The sequence below is a fragment of the Bos indicus genome, chromosome 4 (assembly GCF_029378745.1).
Source record: "Bos indicus isolate NIAB-ARS_2022 breed Sahiwal x Tharparkar chromosome 4, NIAB-ARS_B.indTharparkar_mat_pri_1.0, whole genome shotgun sequence".
In the NCBI taxonomy this organism is placed as follows: domain Eukaryota; kingdom Metazoa; phylum Chordata; class Mammalia; order Artiodactyla; family Bovidae; genus Bos; species Bos indicus.
In genome coordinates, this window is record NC_091763.1 from 63,838,454 (window position 1) to 63,861,118 (window position 22,665).

At 33.8% G+C, this 22,665-nt stretch overlaps 1 protein-coding gene across 4 annotated transcripts in view; it reads right to left on the reverse strand.

The window, feature by feature from the left end:
• Positions 1–22,665, reverse strand: part of BBS9 (Bardet-Biedl syndrome 9) — a 478,678-nt gene that overhangs the window by 242,958 nt on the left and 213,055 nt on the right. For all 4 annotated transcript variants that reach the window (XR_011566256.1, XM_070787856.1, XM_019958787.2 and 1 more), the window contains 4 exons: positions 18,276–18,378; positions 16,474–16,578; positions 14,265–14,279; positions 8,924–9,064 (listed from right to left, as the gene is read on the reverse strand). Coding sequence is in view for 3 of the 4 variants with exons in the window: in XM_070787856.1 (XP_070643957.1) it covers positions 8,924–9,064; positions 14,265–14,279; positions 16,474–16,578; positions 18,276–18,378 (364 nt within the window). In the remaining variant the exon portion in view is untranslated. The remainder of the gene's footprint in view (positions 1–8,923; positions 9,065–14,264; positions 14,280–16,473; positions 16,579–18,275; positions 18,379–22,665) is intronic.

Genomic DNA, 22,665 nt, shown 5'->3' on the forward strand with positions numbered 1-22,665 from the left:
TTTCAACTTCCAATGAATGAATGGATCTGAGTATTGACTATCAGTAGCTATTACAATCACACAAAAAAGAGACAAACATATTATTTACCCACTGCTGAAAGTATATACCACCATTCATGAAGTACTGTGGCCAAAATGATCAGTCCTGGAAAACAGGGGCCAAATTTACCCTCCCATCACAAACAATTGAAAAATGGGTATAAAATAACCAAACCATTTTTCAAGACATTAGAAATTAGCAAATGAACAACAGTCATCTCTGACAAACAAGAAACAAAACGAGTCCTATGTTTGCCCCGGTTTACCACCTAGAGAAAATTTCCAAGCCGCAACACGTGGAAGGGGAGCCCAAGAGCAACACAGCGTTCTTTCTGAGTTGAGGTGATAAGAGTTGAAAACCTGGAAAGGCCAAAGTGGCAGAAGTTCTCAAGACAGAGAGAGGATTAGCACTACAGCGAAAAAACTCCAGAAATCTGCAGAGTCCTCTTTGAGTATGCAACAGAATACTAATCCATTTAAAACCAATGATCTCAATAATCACATTAAAAATAAATGGTCTAAACACCCCAATTAAAAGACAGATAATATTGGATTGCATTAAAAAAAGCCAAGACTCAATTATATGCTACCTATAAGAAGTCCACTTTAAACATAAAGATGTAAACAACTTAAAGGTGAAAGAGGGAACATATATATACCATTGTAACCCTAGGCAAAAGAAAGTTGGAATAGCTATATTCACATTATAAAAGTAGATTTTAGAGCAAAGAATATTAACAAAGACAGAGGTTATTTCATAATAATCAAGACAACATTATAATCCTAAACTTTTATGTGTCTAAAACAGAACTTTAAAATATATGAAGCAAAAATTTCAGATATGCAAAAAAAGAGAGAGAGAGAGAGAAATAAACAAATTGTAATTGAAGACTTCAATACTCTACTCTAAATAATTGACACATGTAAACCGAAAATCAGTAAGGATATAGAAGATTAAAAACACTATCAGAAAACTTGTCTTAACTGACATTTCATAAGATCCCACCCTACAATAGCAGAAAACCATTATTTTCAAATGCTCGTAGAATATTCACAAAAACTGTCCTAGTTTGGAGGCGCTAAATAAGTCTCAATGAATTTAAAAGAATTCAAGTCATACAAAGTATGTTCTCCTACCACAGTGAAGTTGAATTCCAAATGAATAACAAAAGTTCTATGGAAAATCCCCAAAAGTTTCAAAACTATAGACCATACTTCTAAATAACCCCAGGGTCAAAAAAAGAAACAAAAGGAGAAATTTTAAAGTATTTTATATAGAATGAAAATTAAAAATATAATATTTGATAATTGTAGGATGCAGCTAAAGCAATAGTTAGAAGAAATTTTATAGCATTAACCAACTACATTAAAAAGAATGGTCTCTGCTTTCACCTTAAAGAACTAGAAAAAAGGAAATTAAACCCAAAGCAAGCAGAAGAAAATCAGAGAAATTAAAAAGAACAGAAAACAAAAAATAAAAGTATGAAATAAATGAAACCAAAAGCTGGTTTTTCAGAAAGAGATAAAATCGATACACCTCTAGTCAACAGATCAGGAGAAAAAAAAGAGAAAAAACACAAATTACCAGTATGAGTAATGAGTGAGTTGTCTTCACTCCAGATTCTACAAATGTTAAAAGGATAAGAAAATATTATCAACAACCTTATGCCAATAAATTCAACAACTCAGATGAAATGCACATATTTTCTGAAAGAAAGAAACCAGCAAAGTATACTCAATAAAAAATAAGTAACATGAACAGTCCTATATCTTTTGAAGAAACTGAATTTGTAATTTAAAAGCTTTCCCATACACAAAACTCTAGGTCTGGAAAACTTCCCTGGTGAATTCTTCCAAATATTTAAGCAATAAATAAAACCAATTCAGCACACTTTTCAAAAAAAAATTGAAGAGAGGTAAATATTTCCCAATTCATTCCATTAACTCCACATTAATAACTCATAAGGAAGCAAAATTACATATCAATATCCTTTATAAATACAAATGTAAAAATTATAAACTAAAGTTTAACAAATTAATCCAACAGCCTATTGAAAGAAAACTACATCATGATCAAATGTGGCTTATCTCAAGAATGCACAGTTGGGCTACTATTCAAAAATTAATCAATGTAATCCACCTATTAACAGACTAAAGAAAAAAATGACATAAAATATTTCAAATGATATCAAAAAAGCATTGAAAAACTTAAATATCTACTCCTGATGAAACTCACAGCAACCCTGGTATAAAAGAGAACTTCCTCAAGCTGGTAAAAAGTGAAAGTGTAGTCGCTCAGTCATGTCCAACTCTTTGCGACCCCATGGACTGTACCTGCCAGGCTCCTCTATCCATGGGATTTTCCAGGCAAGATTACTGGAGTGGATTGCCATTTCCTTCTCCAGGGGATCTTCCCAACCCAGGGATCGAACCCGGGTCTCCTGCATTGCAGGCAGACTCTTTACCGTCTGAGCCACAAGGGGGCTTAAGCTGGTAAAGGAGAACTACAAAATATTTACAGCTATTAATAGAACATATTTAATGCTTAAAGACCAAATGTTTGCTCTCACAATTTCTACTCAACATCATCCCAGAGGTTCTAGCCCAGGTTAAAAAAAAAAAAAAAAGGCAAGCAAACAGTAAACTGAATCTCCAGATTGGAAAGCAAGAATAAAAGTGTTTTCACTTGCAGATGACATGATCCTCTATAGAGAAAATCTGATTGAATCTTTGTTTTAAAAAAAAGGTTTAACAAAACAATACATGGTTTAACAGTGTAGCATGATACAAGATCAATATACAAAAACCAACTGTATTTCTATGTACTAGGAAGGAACAATTTGAAATTGAAATAAAATACAATTTGCAAATGCATAAAAATATATTAAATACTTAAGGATAAATCTGCTTAAGATTTGTAAGATAGGTACATTGAAAACAAAAACTCTTAGTGAGAAATATAAAATAAGCCCTAAATAACTGAAGGTCTCTATTTTCATCTTAAGAAACTAGGATAACTGGACCAAATTTTACCATGTTCAATATTGTTCAGATATTGTTTCTCTCCAAACTGATCTAAAGAATTAAGGCAATTCCAATTCTAAGCAAAATCCCAAGGCATTTTTTTAATTGATAAGCTGATTCTAAGATTCATGTGAAAATGTAACTGATCAAAGTTTCAAAGACAACTTTGGAAAAAAAATTAAGTTGGATAAATTATATTACCTGATTTCTAGACTTATAAATAGTAATTAAGACACTATTTTATGTGTGCTAAGTTGCTTCAGTTGTGTCCAACTTTTTGTGGCCCTATGGACTGTAGCCTACCAGGATCCTCCATCCATGAGATTCTCCAGGCAAGAATATTGGAGTGGGTTGCCCTGCCCTCTTCCAGGGGATCTTCCTGACCCAGGGATTGAACTAGGCCTCGTCTCTTACATCTCCTACATAGCGCCACCTACGAAGCCCCGAGACACTATTTGGTATATAGAAATAATGATGGACAAAGATAGATAAATGGAACAAAATGAGCAGAAATATATATATACATTCCAATTATTTATATAGTCTTATGATGTATAGTCAGAGGATTTTCAACAACTTTTCAAAGACTATTCAGTGCAAGACGATAGGCTTTTCAAAAGTAGTACTGGCACATTAGATATTTACATGCAAAAACAGGAATTTTATCCCTATCTCACACCATACACACATATCAACTCAAAATAAATAATATCCCTAAATGCAAAACATGAAACTAGAAAACTTGTAGAAAAAACATATGAGAAAAAATTTGTAACCTTGAGTTGGGCAAAAATTTTTTAGATATAACATTAAAATCATGATCCATAAAAGAAAAAAAACTGATAGGTTGGGCTTTAGCAAAATTAAGAATTTCTGCTCTTCCAAAGACATTGTTAAAAGAATGAAAATATACACCACAGACTGGGAGGAAATATTTGCAAATCACATAATCTGATAAGGGAGACCAAAAAAGAGTACATACTGAGTATTTCCATTTTACAAAATTTTAGAAAATACAAACTTATCTATAGTGACAGAAAGAAAACAAGTGTTGCCTGGGGGTGGAGGGGAAAGGCTAACAAAGCAGAACAAAGAAACTCTTTGGGGTGATGGATACTTTCAGCATCATGATTGTAGGGATGGTTTCAAAGGTATACGTAAACACCAAAACTTACCGATGTGTACATGTACATAAGTTATACTCTAATAAAGTTGTTTTTTATAAAAGAAAAAAAATACACTGAAACTGTTTGTGAATTAAAGAAGGTATTAAAATGTACCAGAAGAAAGATAAGCAAATATTTTATAATCTTAAAATAAAGATCATTTTAAGCACAACATGAAAATTTGAAACTAAAAAAAAAAAATGAAATGAAACTTTAAAATAAATTTTACAACCTAAAAAACTTTATATGTTAAAAGAGTACAAGTAATTAATAAAAATTACAAAATTTCTATGCTAACAAATAATTTAGAAATGCAAATTTTAAAAAGAGATGCCACTTTTCACATACCCATGTCAAAAATTTTAAGATTTAAATCCAGCTGCTACTCAGTACAAACCCCGATGTTGAGTGTGTGACTTCATATAATTATTCTGGAAGTAACTTTGGTATTTGAATACAGTTTTCAAAAGTGCATATCCTTTAACTCAGCCATTTATCCTCAAAAAATTCCTCCAAAGAAAAACATAGAAGTACAAAAAAGCTATGTACATGGTACCTCCAAACAACAGAAAGTGAAAGATGCTCAGTCGTTTCTGACTCTATGTGACCCTATAGACTGTAGCCCACCAGGCTCCTCTGTCCATGGAATTCTCCAGGCAAGAATCCTGGAGTAGTTTGCCCTGCCCTTCTCCAGGGGATCTTCTCAACTCAGGGATTGAACCCACGTCACCTGCATTGCAGGCAGATTCTTTACCATCTGAACCACCAGGGAAACAATAGAATATTACGTTGATATTAAAATACAAATTTATTCACAAAGATAGCCATATATTTGAGTACCATAAAAGACTGCTACAATAGCATGCTATTTGGTATAACATTTAAGTAAAATTTTTCTGTAAAATTTCTGGTATCATGACGTACACTGAATGTCAGCTAACTTAACATCTATTCCCAACTCCTTTTTCTTAGCCCATCTACATTAGTTCTCAGCTCCCTTTACTGTAGAAGAGACCATGTGACAATATTATGGCTACTAAGCCATAAGTAGAAATCTCCTATGAACTTTATGGAAACATGCCTTTCTGATAAAAGTTATTACCATAGTCATCTCTTTCCTCTACTTCCTGCCTTGTAGTTAGATGACTTAAGCTAAAGCACTCTAATGGCAGAAAGTGAGGAGGGAAAACAGAGCCTCTTGATGAGAGTGAAAAGAGAGTGAAAAAGCTGACTTAAAACTCAGCATTCAAAAAACTAAGATCATGGCATCCAGTCCCATCGCTTCATGGCAGATAGAAGGGGAAAAAGTGGAAGCAGTGACAGATTTGATTTTCTTGGGCTCCAAAATCACTGTGGAAAGTTACTGCAGCCATGAAATTAAAAGACACTTGCTCCCTGGAAGGAAAGTTATGACAAACCTAGACAGCATATTAAAAAGGAAAGACATCACTTTGCCAACAAAGGTTGGTATAGTCAAAGCTATGGTTTTCCCAGTAGGCATGTACGGATGTGAGTGAAAGTGGAAGTGAAGTCACTCAGTCATGTCTGACTCTTTGTAGCCCCATGGACTGTAGCCTACCACACTCCTCCATCCGTGGGATTTTCCAGCAAGAGTACTGGAGTGAGTTGCCACTTTGAGAGATGGACCATAAAGAAAGGTTGAGCGCCTAAAAATTGATGCTTTTGAATTGTGATGCTAGAGAGGACTCTTGAGAGTCCCCTGGACAGCAAAGAGATCAAACCAGTCAATCCTAAAGGAAATCAACCTTGAATATTCATTGGAAAGACTGATGCTGAAGCTAAGCTCCAACACTTTGCCCACCTGATCCGAAGAGCCAACTCATTGGAAAAGACCCTGATGCTGGGAAAGATTGAAGACAAGAGCAGCAGAGGTTGAGACAGTTAGATAGCATCACTGACTCAATGGGCATGAATTTGAAAAACTCCAGGAGATAATGAAGGACAGGGAAGCCTGACTTGCTGCAATCCATGAGGTTGCAAAGAATTGGACGTGACTTAGCAACTGAACAACAAATCCAAAGCAGCTATCTTATTGCCATGGAAGAAGCCAACATACTAGAGAATGCACATTTCAAAGAGAAAACAAAACTGGGTCTTTGACAATATTCACAAACCATCAGACCAGCTTTCATACCCACTTCTGGACCTCTTTAATCGAGATCAAGAAATTTATATTATCTTGCTTAAATCACACTTAGCCAAAATCACCCAATTATTTATATATATGTATGTATGTAAATATTTTCTGTATAGCCATTAAGCATATTAAAGGTTTTTTTATAATTAGAATATTCTCTACTAGCCAGGATTTGGGGCCCTAGATACCTCCATTCAAACACTGTTGATAAAGTTAACTAGTATGGCCCTTCAGAAAGTCAATTTCACATTATGTTTCAAAAGCTTTAAAAATATCACCCTTTGTTGGACTCTGTAATTCTGCTTTTAGATATTCATCAAAGAAATAATAATAAATTAAGAGAATCACTGATGTAATATATTTATAGTATTAATAAACTGAAAACAACATAAATGTTGAAAACTATAATGCTGGGCAAATGATTTTACAGACAGATTTATGATAGACTAGCATATAATTATTAAAAATCATAAAATAAAAATCTAATTACATAGAAAGGTGTTTCATAACAATATGCAAAGTAATATTCTTTGGTGGGATGAAATGCTTAGAGAAAATATTTTTTAAAAGAGTAGGGAAATGTAATGAAATATAAGTAGAAACTGCTCGGTTGTAGAATTATCAGTAACTTTTGTTTTTTTCTTCTTGGTTATCCATTGCTAAATTTCAGAAATCTTGTGTAACCAGAAAAATTAAAGCTATTTTAAATATACAAAAAAGTGCTGAAATAAACAAATAGGAAGAGATGTAGACTAAAAGTTGTTTTATTCCTTCTCTATGAAGAGCATTCATTTATTTCCATTAGAAAATAAATTTGCAATAGCAACTTTAATATTAACATATAAAAGTCACATATAGCAAGAATGAATATATTATAGAAAGTAAAAAAGTAGCAAGAGTATTTATGTTAAATAATTACAGGATTCCAGTATGTTTAATATGAATACAAATCTGGAAATTCAAAAGAGAACACACTGTATTCATAAACTGAATCTTAGGGGAAATTTTTAAAAATTTGTCATTGAGTCCCATTGTTAAAATGAATAAAATGCAAATATATGCTGATGAACCTACGATACATCAAAACAACTAAGTCCAGAATCAGGACAGAAATGAATGAGTTATTTAAGCTTTCCTTAGTACTTCTACCCAACCAGAGCTTACACAGATTCCTTCTCTGGTCAAAAGCATGCATTCTTATTTAATCTCTATTGGTTTCAGCCATCTACAGTAAAGATTGACCACTCAGAAGCCAGACTTAAACATTTTTCAAAGATATTAATAAATTTAGCATGCAGCATATACAACTTATATTGTCAGGATAGGAGACCAAGGAACTAGTATGTTTGTATAAGATGCTACAAAAGCAGTGACTCTTCCCTTTTTATAATCCAAATTTGTTACAAGAAAATTGACTAGGAGAGAGAGAAGGGAAGGGAATAAGAAACCAAAAGGCACAAAACTACTTGTTAACTACAGACACACAAGCACACACACACATGCTCATTCACTCAAATTCATTTAAACTAAAGAATAGATTAAGTGTAATAAAGAGCATCTTGGAGATTTTCATAGAGTTATATATAAATAAAGCTTTTTAAAAAGACTTCAAATTAATGAAAAGTAAATGTTAATCACTTTAAGTAGTTAATAACACAAAAGTTGACTTACCATAAATTTCTAAACCTTGTGGGAAATACTTTGTATTCTAAATCCTATCCACTAATGCAAGGGTGAAGATGCATCTTACAGTCAACAGTGCTGAATTTTAATGATGGATTTAAAAGGGTTGATTTAATTCCCAGGTATTTTTTTAATTCCACCTCATCACCGAGAAAGTTAATAGATATGACACATTAGAAACCCTGGCAACTACAGATGTTTGATCCAATCAGTGTTTCTCTCTTTTCTAACTTACTCAAAAAAGAAAAACCAACACCTGGAGAAAGTCACAGATTCCCAATTACCCCAAATGTTCACTGTGATATTCAAGCTTTATACATGAAACCCCTTCTAAAACATCAGAGGCAGAGAATGAACACTGTCCCTTTCAACTGCTGAAGACAGCGGAATCACAAACACCTACTTAAGAGATTACTTTTCAGAGGCATAAGAATATACTTTTAAAAGGTACATCTCTAAAAACCTACAATGAAGATGAATAATAAATATTTATATGCTTAGAAAAGGATATATTCAAAAACCTACAGTAAAGATGAATAATAAATATTTACATTCCAAGCCAAAAAATCCCACGGTCTAAAAAGAAACATTTGATGTTTTCATTTCTGTATTCTGAAGCAAAATAATGATTATAATAATTCCAATCAAACTTAAAAGGTACACTTTATTACCTTGTTGATATAAGCCATTCGCCTTTGAACAGGCAAACAAGAGGAAAAAACCCTTGAGGTATTTTTATATTCTGACTTAACAATTATCTGATAATTACCCTATCATTACCTGTTGATGAAGGATTCCATTCTAAATTCTTAACATTTCTGATGTTACAGGCATGTTACTTCAAAAGTCCTACCTGGAAAGAGACTGAGAAGGCTGACTGGAGATTTGTTGGTATCAATAGTTAGTTTGTGGCTTGCAGTTTTTGAAGGCTGGCCTGGTAAGCAGACTAATTTCAGGGGAAGTCTAAACTTACATTGGCTAACTCGAGGAATGCCTGAAATTAAAAAGAGAGAAATATATACTCATAAATTTGACAAATAAGAAAAAAACTGTATTACTTCCCTAATTGTACTACATGGTAGCAACATATCTTAGTTTAAATGTTTGCTACCTGACCATTTCATCTAGCACAACTGAAATAACTGGAAAGCATTATCATAATTTATGTATTTACATTATTATCCAAAGGTACAAGGCAAAAATAAAATCTTAAAAAGGAGCATAAGTATAAGCTCTGCCTTTAATAATAATATCATTTTTAAAAATTCACAGTTGAATGTTATATAAAACATTATATGCAGTTATATTCAATTACTAAACTGTCTTTAAGACTGTCAAAGCTCTAGTCCTAATCCAAGACTATCAGCTAAAATGAGCAAAGAATATGAAGTTTATATCAGGAATACTCTGTATGACCATATCTAATCATTTCTCTATCTCCCCAATCTTTTAATCTTTAGCTTTTTTATTTACTAAATATTCAAAGTACAATTAACAATTTGCAATAAATTATGAGCATGAAAGCAGAATTTGTCCTACTGAAGTTCTAATAAACTTCATGTCATTTTACATATCAAATTAAGAATATTACTTTCATACAAATAAAATTTTCCCAATTCATTTAACTTCACATATCACTTTTAAACAGTATTCTGAAAGGTTTACACAGTCACTCAATTCTCAAATTTTTTCAGAAAGTATAGAGGCATATTGAAATAGGCAATTTCATGAATAAATAACAATGAAGATTTTTATATAAGAATTTAAAGTTTTAAAAGCCATTCCTTTTAATATTTTTATAAAAAATGAAACTGAAACCAAAGCAAACTAGGCTCAGCTTAAAAATAGGAAAGCAGAAGAAGGAAATTTTGGAGACATGATCCCAAGGTAGGATTCCTAGAATTAGCAATACATTCTGTTAATGCCAATTGGAGTTGTGTGGTTTATTCTACAACCAAGCTGGGAGTATGCTTTTCAGTACTACTTATTCACAAGGACAGTGAGATATCATCAAAAATGGCAAACATACTGATATATGAGGTCAATTAAATACTTTTTCAGAGCATGTGGAGCATATTTGTCATTCTCTTCAATATAATCTATTATCCATCAAATTTTACATAGCTCATTTTTTGCTCATAATGAACAGATGTTAAATTCACTTCTCCTGGAATCCTAGATGCAAATTATAACTGGTGTCTCTTCAGAAAAGTCCCAGGGTATTATTTCCTGACATTTTGTGAGGTTTTAGAGGCATATGTATTTGTACTTAACAGTGATGAAATGTTTTGACTCAAAATATTATGGTAACATGATCTAAGCTACTGCTCAAACCACAACTATCAATATCACCATAAAAAAATATCACAAAGTATTATTCTTTCCAACTTCATATATTCCATACATCCCCAAATTATGAAAATATACCTACTAATATGCTTCCTCTACAATATATAAATTACAGCCTCAATTAATAGATGCAATCTGGAAAGAACCAGGAAACTGAAGCCTATTTCCATTTCCTTCATTTTAAATGAATAGAATAACGGGGGAAAAATACACTTCATCTCTGACAATTCTGTACATGCACAAAGAGAAGCTATCATCTATGTACTTTCAACCAAGTCTGAGCTAATTGTTCAAATAAAATTTAGCTGTAAACACTCTTTTAAAATTATACTGCTAAAACTGTGGCTCAGCTTCACTTGGACCAGGTACTGACTGAATTTGTGGTAAAACAAAATTAATCATGATCAACGCTAGCTTTACATTACTTATATATATTTGAAGATTATTGCCCTAAATCTCCAAGAACCCAGAGCTAAAAAAACTAGTGGTATATACATGTTTTCAGAAATTGAAACAAATGGATTGCAAGCACTAATAAACCCAAAAAGGGTAATACATTGTAACTCAATTCACAGTTCAGTTAAGTCAGTTAATGACAATATCACACACTAGGGCAATGGTCAGCAGTTGCTAAGATTTGTAGAACCTCTCCAGAATTTCTTTTCTCTCCAAGAATTGTAAACCTGTTTCATAGGACATTTGGAAAACATTATTTTGAAAAATGATGACACATACTTAATAAAATGATTATGGCTATTTTTTAAATGATGGCAGCTTGAGAAGTTTTACCATTAGGGAAGAAAAAAAGAATATGAAATCCTTTAGAAATAAGTTTAAGGAAACCAAATCTTTAAAAATAAAAATTACAAAGCCAGTATTTTAGAATACTTCCCATCAAATTAAAACCTAAACATTTCAAAATATAATGTCTAGTATTTAAACATGGGGTTTATCAGAGGCACATTTCTACTGAGGTTTACATTTTCTTAAGAAACTTGAAATGTAAAATAGCCTACCAATTAATCTTCAGGCTATAATTGTACCTAAACCTGAAGCCAGAGATGTGTAGAGGTATGTGTGAGGGTATGCATATGTGTATCTATAATAAGGAAAGAAAAAAATTATATGTATTTGAAGACTTTCCAAAGTTGCTAGTAGGGTAGCTTTCAGCTTAGTTGAAAGAGCCTCAGTTCAGTTCAGTCGCTCAGTCGTGTCTGACTCTTTGCGACCCCATGAATCGCAGCACGCCAGGCTTCCCTGTCCATCACCCACTCCCGGAGTTCACTCAGACTCACGTCCATCAAGTCAGTGATGCCATCCAGCCATCTCATCCTCTGTCGTCCCCTTCTCCTCCTGCCCCCAATCCCTCCCAGCATCAGAGTCTTTTCCAATGAGTCAACTCTTCGCATGAGGTGGCCAAAGTACTGAAAGAGCCTAACTTGCCCTAATTGTCTACCATCAGCAATATTTTGTTGGCAAAATAGGCTATTTGGCTTATTCAACTCTCTGAGTATAATGCTGAGAGAGAAGAAAATTTGGTCATTTGTAATACGCAAATATTGGCCTACTCAGTCATCAGACTGACTTTGTTCTACAGTTTTTTAACAAATATAATCACCTCTCCTTCAAACACTTCCCCTGCTAGCTTACTAGAGGAAATGGACAGTCACAATTACTATGGTGCGATTAATCACAAAATTATTTAACACTTACAGACAAAATTCACATCAAAATCACTCCTGACAGAACAGTTTTTCCAGAAAGAGAATTCTAATTACCCCTGGCACACCCAAGAGACCAGTATCACTGTCAAGAGGGAAGCCAAAATGTGCCTTAAAAAAAAAGGAAAAAGAACTATATACCAGAGTAGAATAACTATATATTACACATCTATATAATGCCTTTAGAACTCTTTCCAGGGGCCTGCTAGAGTCATTTCGTATTGAAAACAAGGGGCCCGAAGCAGTAGCAAAGTCTGGTAGCCAGAACTTCCTTGATCCCTTCCTGTTATGTCTGGCTACGTACTGTGCTCCATCTGCAGTCATGTTTTACACTGCCCATGTCATGTAACTCTAATGCAGAAATAATGGAGACTAACTCTTATGGGACAACATAAAACCTCATTTGCTTCTCTTTTTCCACATGTAAAAGCAGGACTGCTTATCTGCAATACAGTCTGAACAGATCAGGTCAATAAAATGGAACAGTCTTTGAAATGTGAAGCTTTGTGTATAAGTAAGATCTAAGTGGCAACATATTATTTTTTTGCATACTAGGTGAAGCTGAATATTTCAACTCTACTCCTGAAGCTTAATTAAAATTTTTAAATATAGCATAAGAGATTATTCAAACTGCCTTTAGCTTTGCACTGAAATACTAAAATTTCCATATATTGTGATTTTTTTCTCATAGTTTGATCTGAATTTATAGCAAAAGGGAATAAATTACTTTCAATAATAACCTTTACAGATTTTTTTTTAACTCAAAACAAATAATTTAAATAATAATACAGAATTTTCTAAAAGTTATTGCAAAATCTTATCAGTTACATGCAATCTTGCAAAGTAAAATGTAAATATTCATTATTAATATTTTTAATAACCCAAACTCTAATTTGACAAGTACACTTTATGTAAGCTAAAAGCTTATTTCTGTTAAAATATTTCTCATATAAATATATTTTCATCTTCCAGACACTATGCAATTCAGGTCGTTGGTACCACCACAACTACATGAGTAATTAAGGCCATGGCAGCCCACTCCAGTACTCCTGCCTGGAAAGTCCTATGGACAGAGGAGCCTAGTAGGCTGCAGTCCATGGGGTCACGAAGGTCGGACACGACTGCGCGACTTCACTTTCACTTTTCACTTTCATGCATTGGAGAAGGAAATGGCACCCCACTCCAGTATTCTTGCCTGGAGAATCCCATGGACAGAGGAGCCTGCTGGGCTGCTGTCTATGGGGTCACACCGAGTCGGACACGACTGAAGCGACTTAGCAGCAGCAGCAGCAGCAAGGCCATTAAGTATTTTATTTATCTAATATTACCAATTAATATTATCAAATATTAATCTTAAAATGACTAATAAACTAAGACATACCATCCCATTAAGTCTGTGTCTAGAAAGAAAAATAATCAAAGTAGAAGATACTTTTAGAGTGCCTCCCATATAATCAGAATACTGCACAATTCAGGGACTTGAACCCTGCTCTCAAAGAGCTCAGAAATCTACTAGGGAGACCTAAGGAACAAAGAAATTCATATTATGATAAGTATTATAGCAAAGTCGTAAACAAAGGATTTGGAGAAGACAAAAAGTGACAACACTGACCCAGGCAAGTTCAAGGGGTCAGATTCTTGATAATATTTCCCTACAAATTCTAAACAAAACAAGGAATAGGCCCACAGACTGAGTACACATGGCATTCTGATCAGAGAAAGAGGTGAATCTTTGGGGGTATACAGAATCAGACAATTTAGAATTCAGAATTGTTTTCCTTACTCTTTTTAAGTAAACTAAGATAACAGAGCATACAGGCAAATCACGAGTAACTTACAGACATAAGTAGTCAATGACAGCTTAGGTTTTGTTCAAAAAGTCATGAAGTTTCATTGTTTCTCATGACTCTGAAACAACTAATAATGAATGACAAGTATCTATTACGGAAATATCTATTGTCTTCTCCATAGCCAAATTAAGGCACTGAATCACCCTAAAGAGGTTGCTAGAGTCAAAACAGCAGTCCATAAAAAGAATTCATTCAAAGGATAATACCACAATTCAATTACTAATCAAATTTCACTTCTGAAATTCATTTTGTTCTAAATTATCTTTTCACTTACCATCAGGATTTCGCTCTATCCATCAGAGGCAATGCAAAAAGGGATAGGGGAGAAAGAATACAACAAATTATGTCATAAAATTACAGCACAAATTTAATGCTCATCTGCTTAAAATATAAATTAAAACTTTAAAGATTCATACAAACGACATAAATGGCCCTCCAATAAATATAAGCCAATTCACAGTTGAAGAATATAATATGAATAGCTGGAATCTAATAATATATTTGTTCTTCCACTCTCACAAGTCCATGAGAGGGTGTTATTCTAGTATAAATGTGGCAAAAAGAGGTAAAGATATATGATCTAACCAAAAACAAACCATATTCAATATGTAAATAACATCAAGAGCATTACATGAATTTTGGGGGAAGAAAATGAGCTAAAGGCAAATACATATAATTAATATTTCCAGTTAGCCTTGCTTATATTATGACTTTAATTAGTAGATATTATTATGGAACAATGTCTTTTTTTCCAGCTTGTCTTGGTATTCTTTTACTTTTATAGACTTGTTTTTACTTTAATTTCTAATTAGCTTTCAGCCAATTATTATCTATGCTCTTTGTTTTAGTAATAATTTATAATCTTTCAAAATCCATCTATACAAAAGCATAATAGCTAAAAATGGTATGTGCAACCATAAGCTCACCAAATGATCTAATAACTTTATAGCGTAGTTTTAAGCTTTTGTCTACTTGCTAGGTATTCCATTTATTTATTTTAAATTTATTTTCAACTACTTTTCCTTAAAGATAAATGAAATAATTAGTTGAATTAAGGCATCAACAATTTCTACAACTATATTTTCAAGGAGTAACAAAGATAAAAAGTATAATAAGCTTTACAGTATTATAAAGATAATAAGTATAATGGAGATGTCCAATTAATGATAAATTATCTAGAGATTTTAGCCAACATGTCCTATTTTTTATTTCACAACTCACTGAACATTTCAATGTTCTTTTCAGAAATATCCAACTAAAATGTCCATCATTTCTTGATCCCTTACCGAAGTCTTGTATTTCTTTCTGAAGCCAGCTTTCTCAAAGCTGCTTAAACATAAAATATTTACACTACCTCATATTTTGAAAATATAGGTAAAAGGTTAAAGTGGTCACTTTTGGCTAAAAATGATTTTTTATAATTTAAAATAAAATTATTTACAAAGATGAAACAGATTTTGAAAACATGTACTAAAGTTATTAAAAAAAAAAAACACCTCCAAGTATAGAGTTGTCAATGCAAAAACCAGAAAATTCACTGAGACAAAATAAGAACTACAATTTTAAAAACATTGCCAAGGTGCCTCATTAGCACAGTAGGTAGGGTGACAATTACATAAAAATATTGCTAAGTAACCAAAGTGGATATCAACAGAAAAAATATGAATATGGCATCTCTAAGGCTTTTTACACTAAGACAACTGTACAGAAATGCTTAAAAGCACAAATGCAACATTGCTGAATGTTATACTACATTTAAACTTTTTTTAAAAAAGCAATGACTATAATTTATCAACCAACTAATTGTCAAACTGTTACTATGAAAAAATACATTTAAACTTTTTTTTAAAAAGCAATGACTATAATTTATCAACCAACTAATTGTCAAACTGTTACTATGAAAAATTCACTATACAAAAACACAAATAAACTGTAAAATTGAATCCAACTTGAAATTTACAACAACTGGATCTCTACTGGTCTAAAGAGAACTTTTTGATCTATTAGTTTCTTGAAATAATACAGATCCTGTTCTTAAGTATTTTAACATGTAAGATACTAAAGAGTTTTATTTAATCACTAAAGCAGTGTCTGAAACTCTAAAGACTGCCTTAATATTAGAGTAACCTATATGGCGATTTTTACTAATTCAGACTAGGCTTTTCTGTTTAGCTCAAATATGTGAAGTCTGACTAGATAAATTCTTCTAGTGAGAATAAAAAACATAATATTCACTATTAATTGAAAGATATAATCAAACATTACATATAGAAATCAGCTGAATAGACATCACTAATTATTCATAACACATGAAAGTAACTTGGACAGATATTTTTTATTTAACACTATGTAATAATATTTTTTCTTTTAATAATATTTACAATGTGTTTTCCCACCTTAAACACTTAAACATTTAACCCACAACTCCAATAATTTAAAAGAAGTGATTATTAGGCTTATAAATATGTGAACTATATGTTTACCTGTTGGTCTGGAATAAGAAACAACAGCATTTCCTTCCAATTCAGGTGGTGAATAACTTCCTTTGAGATAAACGGAAAAGCCTACAGTTCTAGTCATCTCTGGTGCTATAAGTAATGTAAAAATAATATGTTACATAATTTTAGGCAATTATTATTAACAACAACTGAAATTAGATATACACTGCATGCCAGCTACTGTCTTAAGCATTTTACATAACACTTACATAGATTAATTCATTTAATCCTCACAACAACCCTACATGGTGGTCACTATTATTATCCCCATTTTTGGTGCATGAGGAAAATGGTGACAGAGACTAAAAAGCTTGCCCAAGGTCATATAGTTAAGACAGAGGTAGGAATTGACTCCAGAACAAGGGCATCCACCATTCCACACCACTGCCTCTCTTTACTCAGACAAACAGGCAGGATGAACAAAAAAAAAGGTACACAAAGGGAAAGAGAATTTGGGAGTGGGAAATAGTGCTTTATCATGGCTAGAACACAGACTGCAGGAGAAAATGAAAGGGGGAACTGGATATGCATGTAACTAAAACTGTAGCAACTTAGCAGATTGTACATAGCCTTCCATATTCATGTACTTGACCTCCAACATGTATTAGAGAGGTATAAAAAGTTTTCAACTGGAAAACATTAATTATCCAGAATGTTTTAGAAAGACAACTTGGAAGTACTGTGAAAATTTTGCAGATAAAGATGCCACCTACAAGTTTACCTCAACCACTAACCACTCATTCACTGATTCAATGAGTACTTATTGAGTTTCCACTATCTGCCAGGCACTCAGGTAAAGGTTAGTTATATAAAGAAAAAAAAAGAGATGGTCCTGATTTTTATGGGTAAAACATAGGGTTCCCATCTAAACAGTGGCATAAAGAAAAACAGAAAAAGAGTTGAAAGACAATTCAGAAGTCATTTTATCAGAACTAATGACAACTTGGATGTAAGTGGTAAGACAGACTCTATACAAATAAATCTTACAGAGTTGTCATTTATTACCTGTCTACTATTTTAAGCATTATTACAAATATCATACATAGATTCATTTTCTAATTAAATCTAATCAATTTTCTGATTAAATTCAAATTAAAATAGTTCTGCAAGACAGATACCATTATCCCCTTTCTGAAGATTAAAAAAAAACTGAGGTTCCATCTAATTACCAAAGCAGTTTGCCCACGGTTACACTGAGTGAGTGTTAGAAAGTGAAAGTGAAAGTCACTCAGTCGTGTCCGACTGTTCACAACCCTATGGACTATATAGTTCATGGAATTCTCTAGACCAGAATATTGGAGTGGGTAGCCTTTCCCTTCTCCAGGGGATCTTGTGCATCCAGGGATCAAACCCAGGTCTCCCACATTGCAGACAGGATTCTTTACCAGCTGAGCAACAAGGGAAGCCCTTGAGTGTCAGAGCCAAAATTCAAATTCAGGCCACACTCCAAAGCCAATAAATATTCTTTCTAGTGACTCAACAAATAGCTCACTAGAGAAGCACCATTAAAAAATTCTTCCAAAATATAGTAATTAAGTACAATTGCAGGTCCATTTAGTTAAGAAAATTGCTTGAAAATCTGTAATTACTATGGTTCAACAGCCATTCATTGAATGTCCCTGACTGATGTTCAGAGAGGAAATACAAGCAAAACAACACATTGATTTCAGGAAAATACCTGATATATTCAGATAAGAAATATAGCCATGAAATACATCTACTAATAAAAAAATTAATTAAAAAAACCTCACACCATGATAGACTTTCAGCCAAAAGAAAACACTTACCCATAAATTCAAAGGTGAACTGATCACCAGTTAGTACTAAAGGTGGTTGCACATAGATTGATAATTTGATCTTCTGCAATGCCACTCGATTCTTCAGTGTGACCTGAGAAAACAAAAATTGCTATTAACAGAAAATTACATTTTTTCCAAATTGATAGAATACTACAACTACTTTAAAAATAACAAATAATTAGAGAAATGCCATCTAAGAAAAAAATGAGCTATCACAAAACATAATGTGTAACATAAGTAGTAGATTAAAAAGTTCTACCCAGTTAGAAACTGGGCAAAGGAATCGAACAGACTTTTTCTCAAGAAGATATACAAATAGCCAACAAGCATATGAAAGAATGCTCAAAATCGCTGTATGAAATACAAAGTAAAACCACACTGGAATACTACTGTACATCCACTAAAATGCTATAATCAAAAAGGTAAAAACAGGTGTTACCAAGAATGTGGAGAAACAAGAACCTGCATAAATTGCTGATGGAAATGTAAAATGGTATAGCTAATCAAGAAAAAAGTCTGATAGTTTCTTTTAAAATTAAACATAAATTTATCACTTAACCTCATAATTCCTTATTAAGAGAAATAAAACAAATGTCCACCCAAAATCTTGTACACATGTATTCGCAGTATTATTCACAACAACCAAAATTAGAAACAACCCAAGTGTCCATAAACTGATGAAGTGACAAACAAAATATGGAATATCCATGCAATGAAATATTATTCAGTAATAAAACTAATACAGTACTGATACATGCTACAACATGGGTATATTACATTATTAATATGTTAAATGAAAGAAGCCAGTCACAAAAAGACCACATTATTATTTGATGCAATTTATACGAAATATCCAGAGAGGGCAAATCTACAGAGACAGAAAACAGATTAGCAGTTCCTTGGGGATGGTAGTAGGATTGAAGGTGGGGGTGTGGAGAGAAAAGAAAGCAACAGCTAAGGAATACGGGGTTTATACTGGGGGGGACAAAAATGTTCAAAAATTAAATTGTGGTGATGATTCTGTGCATGCATGCATGCTAAGTCACTTCAGTCGTGTATGACTCGTTGCGACCCTATGGACCTATAATTGCATAGCATGTGAATTATAACTGAATAAAACTATTAAAAATGTTCTATCAATAGCAGACCCAAAAAATCTTCCCTCATATCTGGTGAATAATTACATCATAAAATATTGTATGTGTTAATTCTTCTTTACAGATGTGGCATCATGAATTATTAATTTTATCTAGTATCAGTGTATCACCTTTTTCAGAAGTTAATTGCTCTCTAAAGATTTCCTTACTAGGTAGCTATTTACTAGTTTAAATACATATGTAGTTTAAATACTACATTTTCTTCGATGGCTTAGCAGCAAAAATAGCTGACATAACTACTCTAGAAAACATCAAAGAATGACAATATTGACTAATTGACTACATTTCTAAGCTGGCTGTATTTCCAAACTGGTGCTCTTGGTTGATGATGCTAAGAAAACCCTCCCATTCCAATTAGAATTAATAGATAAGAATTCTGGGGTAATAGACTGCCTCAGAAATAGGGTGAGTATGGGTTGAGAAGGCCAGAACTTCTCTTACTCCTCCTTAAGAGAAACATTAGCAGAATTCATCAGGACCAAAGATCTTTGCTGGGCCACAGTGCTAACGGAATCAAAGAAAAAGCTTAAAGATCTGGCTTCCATTGGGAACATTCTATCTTTGGATTTGTATCCTAAAAATCCCAGCCTCTTTGAATCATCTCCTTTGGATAAGTTTATCCACATGGTAAGCCAGATTTATTACAGTCACTAGCCGGGTAGCGTTGCTAGACCAATTAAGTCACAATCTCAGGGGGCAGACCTGGGCATTGGTATTTTTCTTAACAGTTCCCCAGGTAAGACCTATGTACAACCAGGATTGAGAAGCTCTCTCCTACACGGCTTTTTTGCCTTGGAACAATTCAGTCTTGCCTCTATAGTATACAAGACAGATTCATTTCACTACTAATTAGCATAATGCAAGGGCATGGCTTCCCTGGTGGCTCAGTGATAAAGATTTGCCTACCAATCCAGGCGACCTGGGTTCGATCACTAGGTTGGAAGGATCCCCTGGAGAAGAAAATGGCAACCCACTCCAGTATTCTTGCCTAGGAAATCCCATGGACAGAGGATCCTGGCAGGCACAGTCCAGGGGGTCACAAAACAGCTGGACATGATTTAGTGACTGGGCACAAGCAAGGGCATACTTAATTTTTAAGAAAAGACATTTTTAATTTTCTCTTAGGTAAAAGGCATGTATCAACTATACCTTAATTATATACATATACACACACACATATATATACAAATTACAGATACAAAAATAATATACAAGTATAACTGGCCTACAAACACTATACATATACAATTAGATTCAAGTAAATGTATTAATTTTATCTGATGTGTATATTCTGTACCATTTAAAAATAAACATAAAATTTTTGACTTGCAAAGTAAAAATTTTAAAGGACAATAATTGATGAAAATAAATACAATAAATACACCAAATGAACGATGAACCCTCAGATTTTCACTTTATGAGCCCTGGGTATGGGGGGAAATCTGCGTAACAGTACACAGTAACAGCGTAGATCACAAGTCCCTTGAAAGTCTATGATCCAACAGATTAGGTTAGTACCTCTAATTCCCATGAAGTTATGAAATGGTCAAAGAGACCAGAAAATTTGACTGAGAAAGGAGAGTTCGGTCCACACATTTTGCCCATTTCTGGTCAGTCCCCGAAGGAGACGTTGGGTGCCTCTTGGCATTGCCAGGTCGGTATAAACACCTGACAGGTTTCTGTCATAAGCTGTTTATGAGGTCACCCTGGAACCGCAGAGCAGGGCTCCACACTTGGTCCGCACAGGGCATGTCATTCATTCACACAAGCACACTATAGAGTTAGTAAAGTACAGCAGAAAACATGTTTACTAGGAGAACAAATTTATTATAAAATTCATAATACCTTTTTAGTAAAACCCTAATGGTAATTACAGGAAGAACTATGCAAGTACTGCAGACAACATTCTTTCTAATGGCTATTCCTTTAAATAAATAGAATATAATTTAAATATTTTATTAATAATAATCCTTCCCTAGTGGCTCAGATAGTAAACAATCTGACTGCAATGCAGGAGACCCAGGTACCATCCCTGCATCAGGAAGATCCCTTGGAGAAGGGAATGGCTACCCACTCCAGTATTCTTGCCTAGAGAACTCCATGGACAGAGGAGCCTGGAAGGCTACAGTTAATGGTATCGCAAAAAGGCTACAGTCTAAGGTATCATGACTGAGCAACTAAAACCTACATACTGGACTGTCAGTTCAGTTCCGTCACTCAGTCGTGTTTGACTCTGTGACCCCATGGACTGCAGCACGCCAGGCCCCCCTGTCTATCACCAACTCCTAGAGTTTACTCAAACTCTTGTCCATTGACTCAATGATGCCATCCAACCATCTCATCCTCTGTCGTCCCCTTCTCCTCCCACCTTCAATCTTTTCCAGCATCAGGGTCTTTTCAAATGAGTCAGTTCTTCGCATCAGGTGGCCAAATACTGGAGTTTCATTCAGCTTCAGCATCAGACCTTCCAGTGAATATTCAGGACTGATTTCCTTTAAGATGGACTTTAAGATGGTTGTATCTCTTTGCAGTACAAGGGACTCTCAAAAGTCTTCTCCAACACCACAGTTCAAAAGCATCAGTTCTTCGGTGCTCAGCTTTCTTTATGGTCCAACTCTCACATCCATACATGACTACTGGAAAAACCATAGCTTTGACTAGACGGACCTTTGTTGGCAAAGTAATGTCTCTGCTTTTTAATAAGCTGTCTAGGTTGGTCATAGCTTTTCTTCCAAAAAGCAAGTGTCTTTTAATTTCATGGCTGCAGTCACCAACTGCAGTGATTTTGGAGCCCCCAAAAATAAAGTCTGACATTGTTTCCACTATTTCCTCATCTATTTGCCCTGAAGTGATGGGACCAGGTGCCATGATCTTAGTTTTCTGAATGTTGAGCTTTAAGCCAACTTTTTCACTCTCCTCTTTCACTTTCATCAAGAGGCTCTTTAGCTCTTCTTCACTTTGTGCCATAAGGGTGGTGTCATCTGCATATCTGAAGTTACTGATATTTCTCCTGGCAATCTTGATTCCAGATTGTGCTTCATCCAGCCCAGTGTTTCTCATGATGTACTCTGCATCTAAGTTAAATAAGTAGGGTGACAATATACAGCCTCAACGTACTCCTTTTCCTATTTGGAACCAGTCTGTTGTTCCATATCCAGTTCTAACTGTTGCTTCTTGACCTGCATACAGATTTCTCAGGAGGCAGGTCAGGTGGTCTGGTA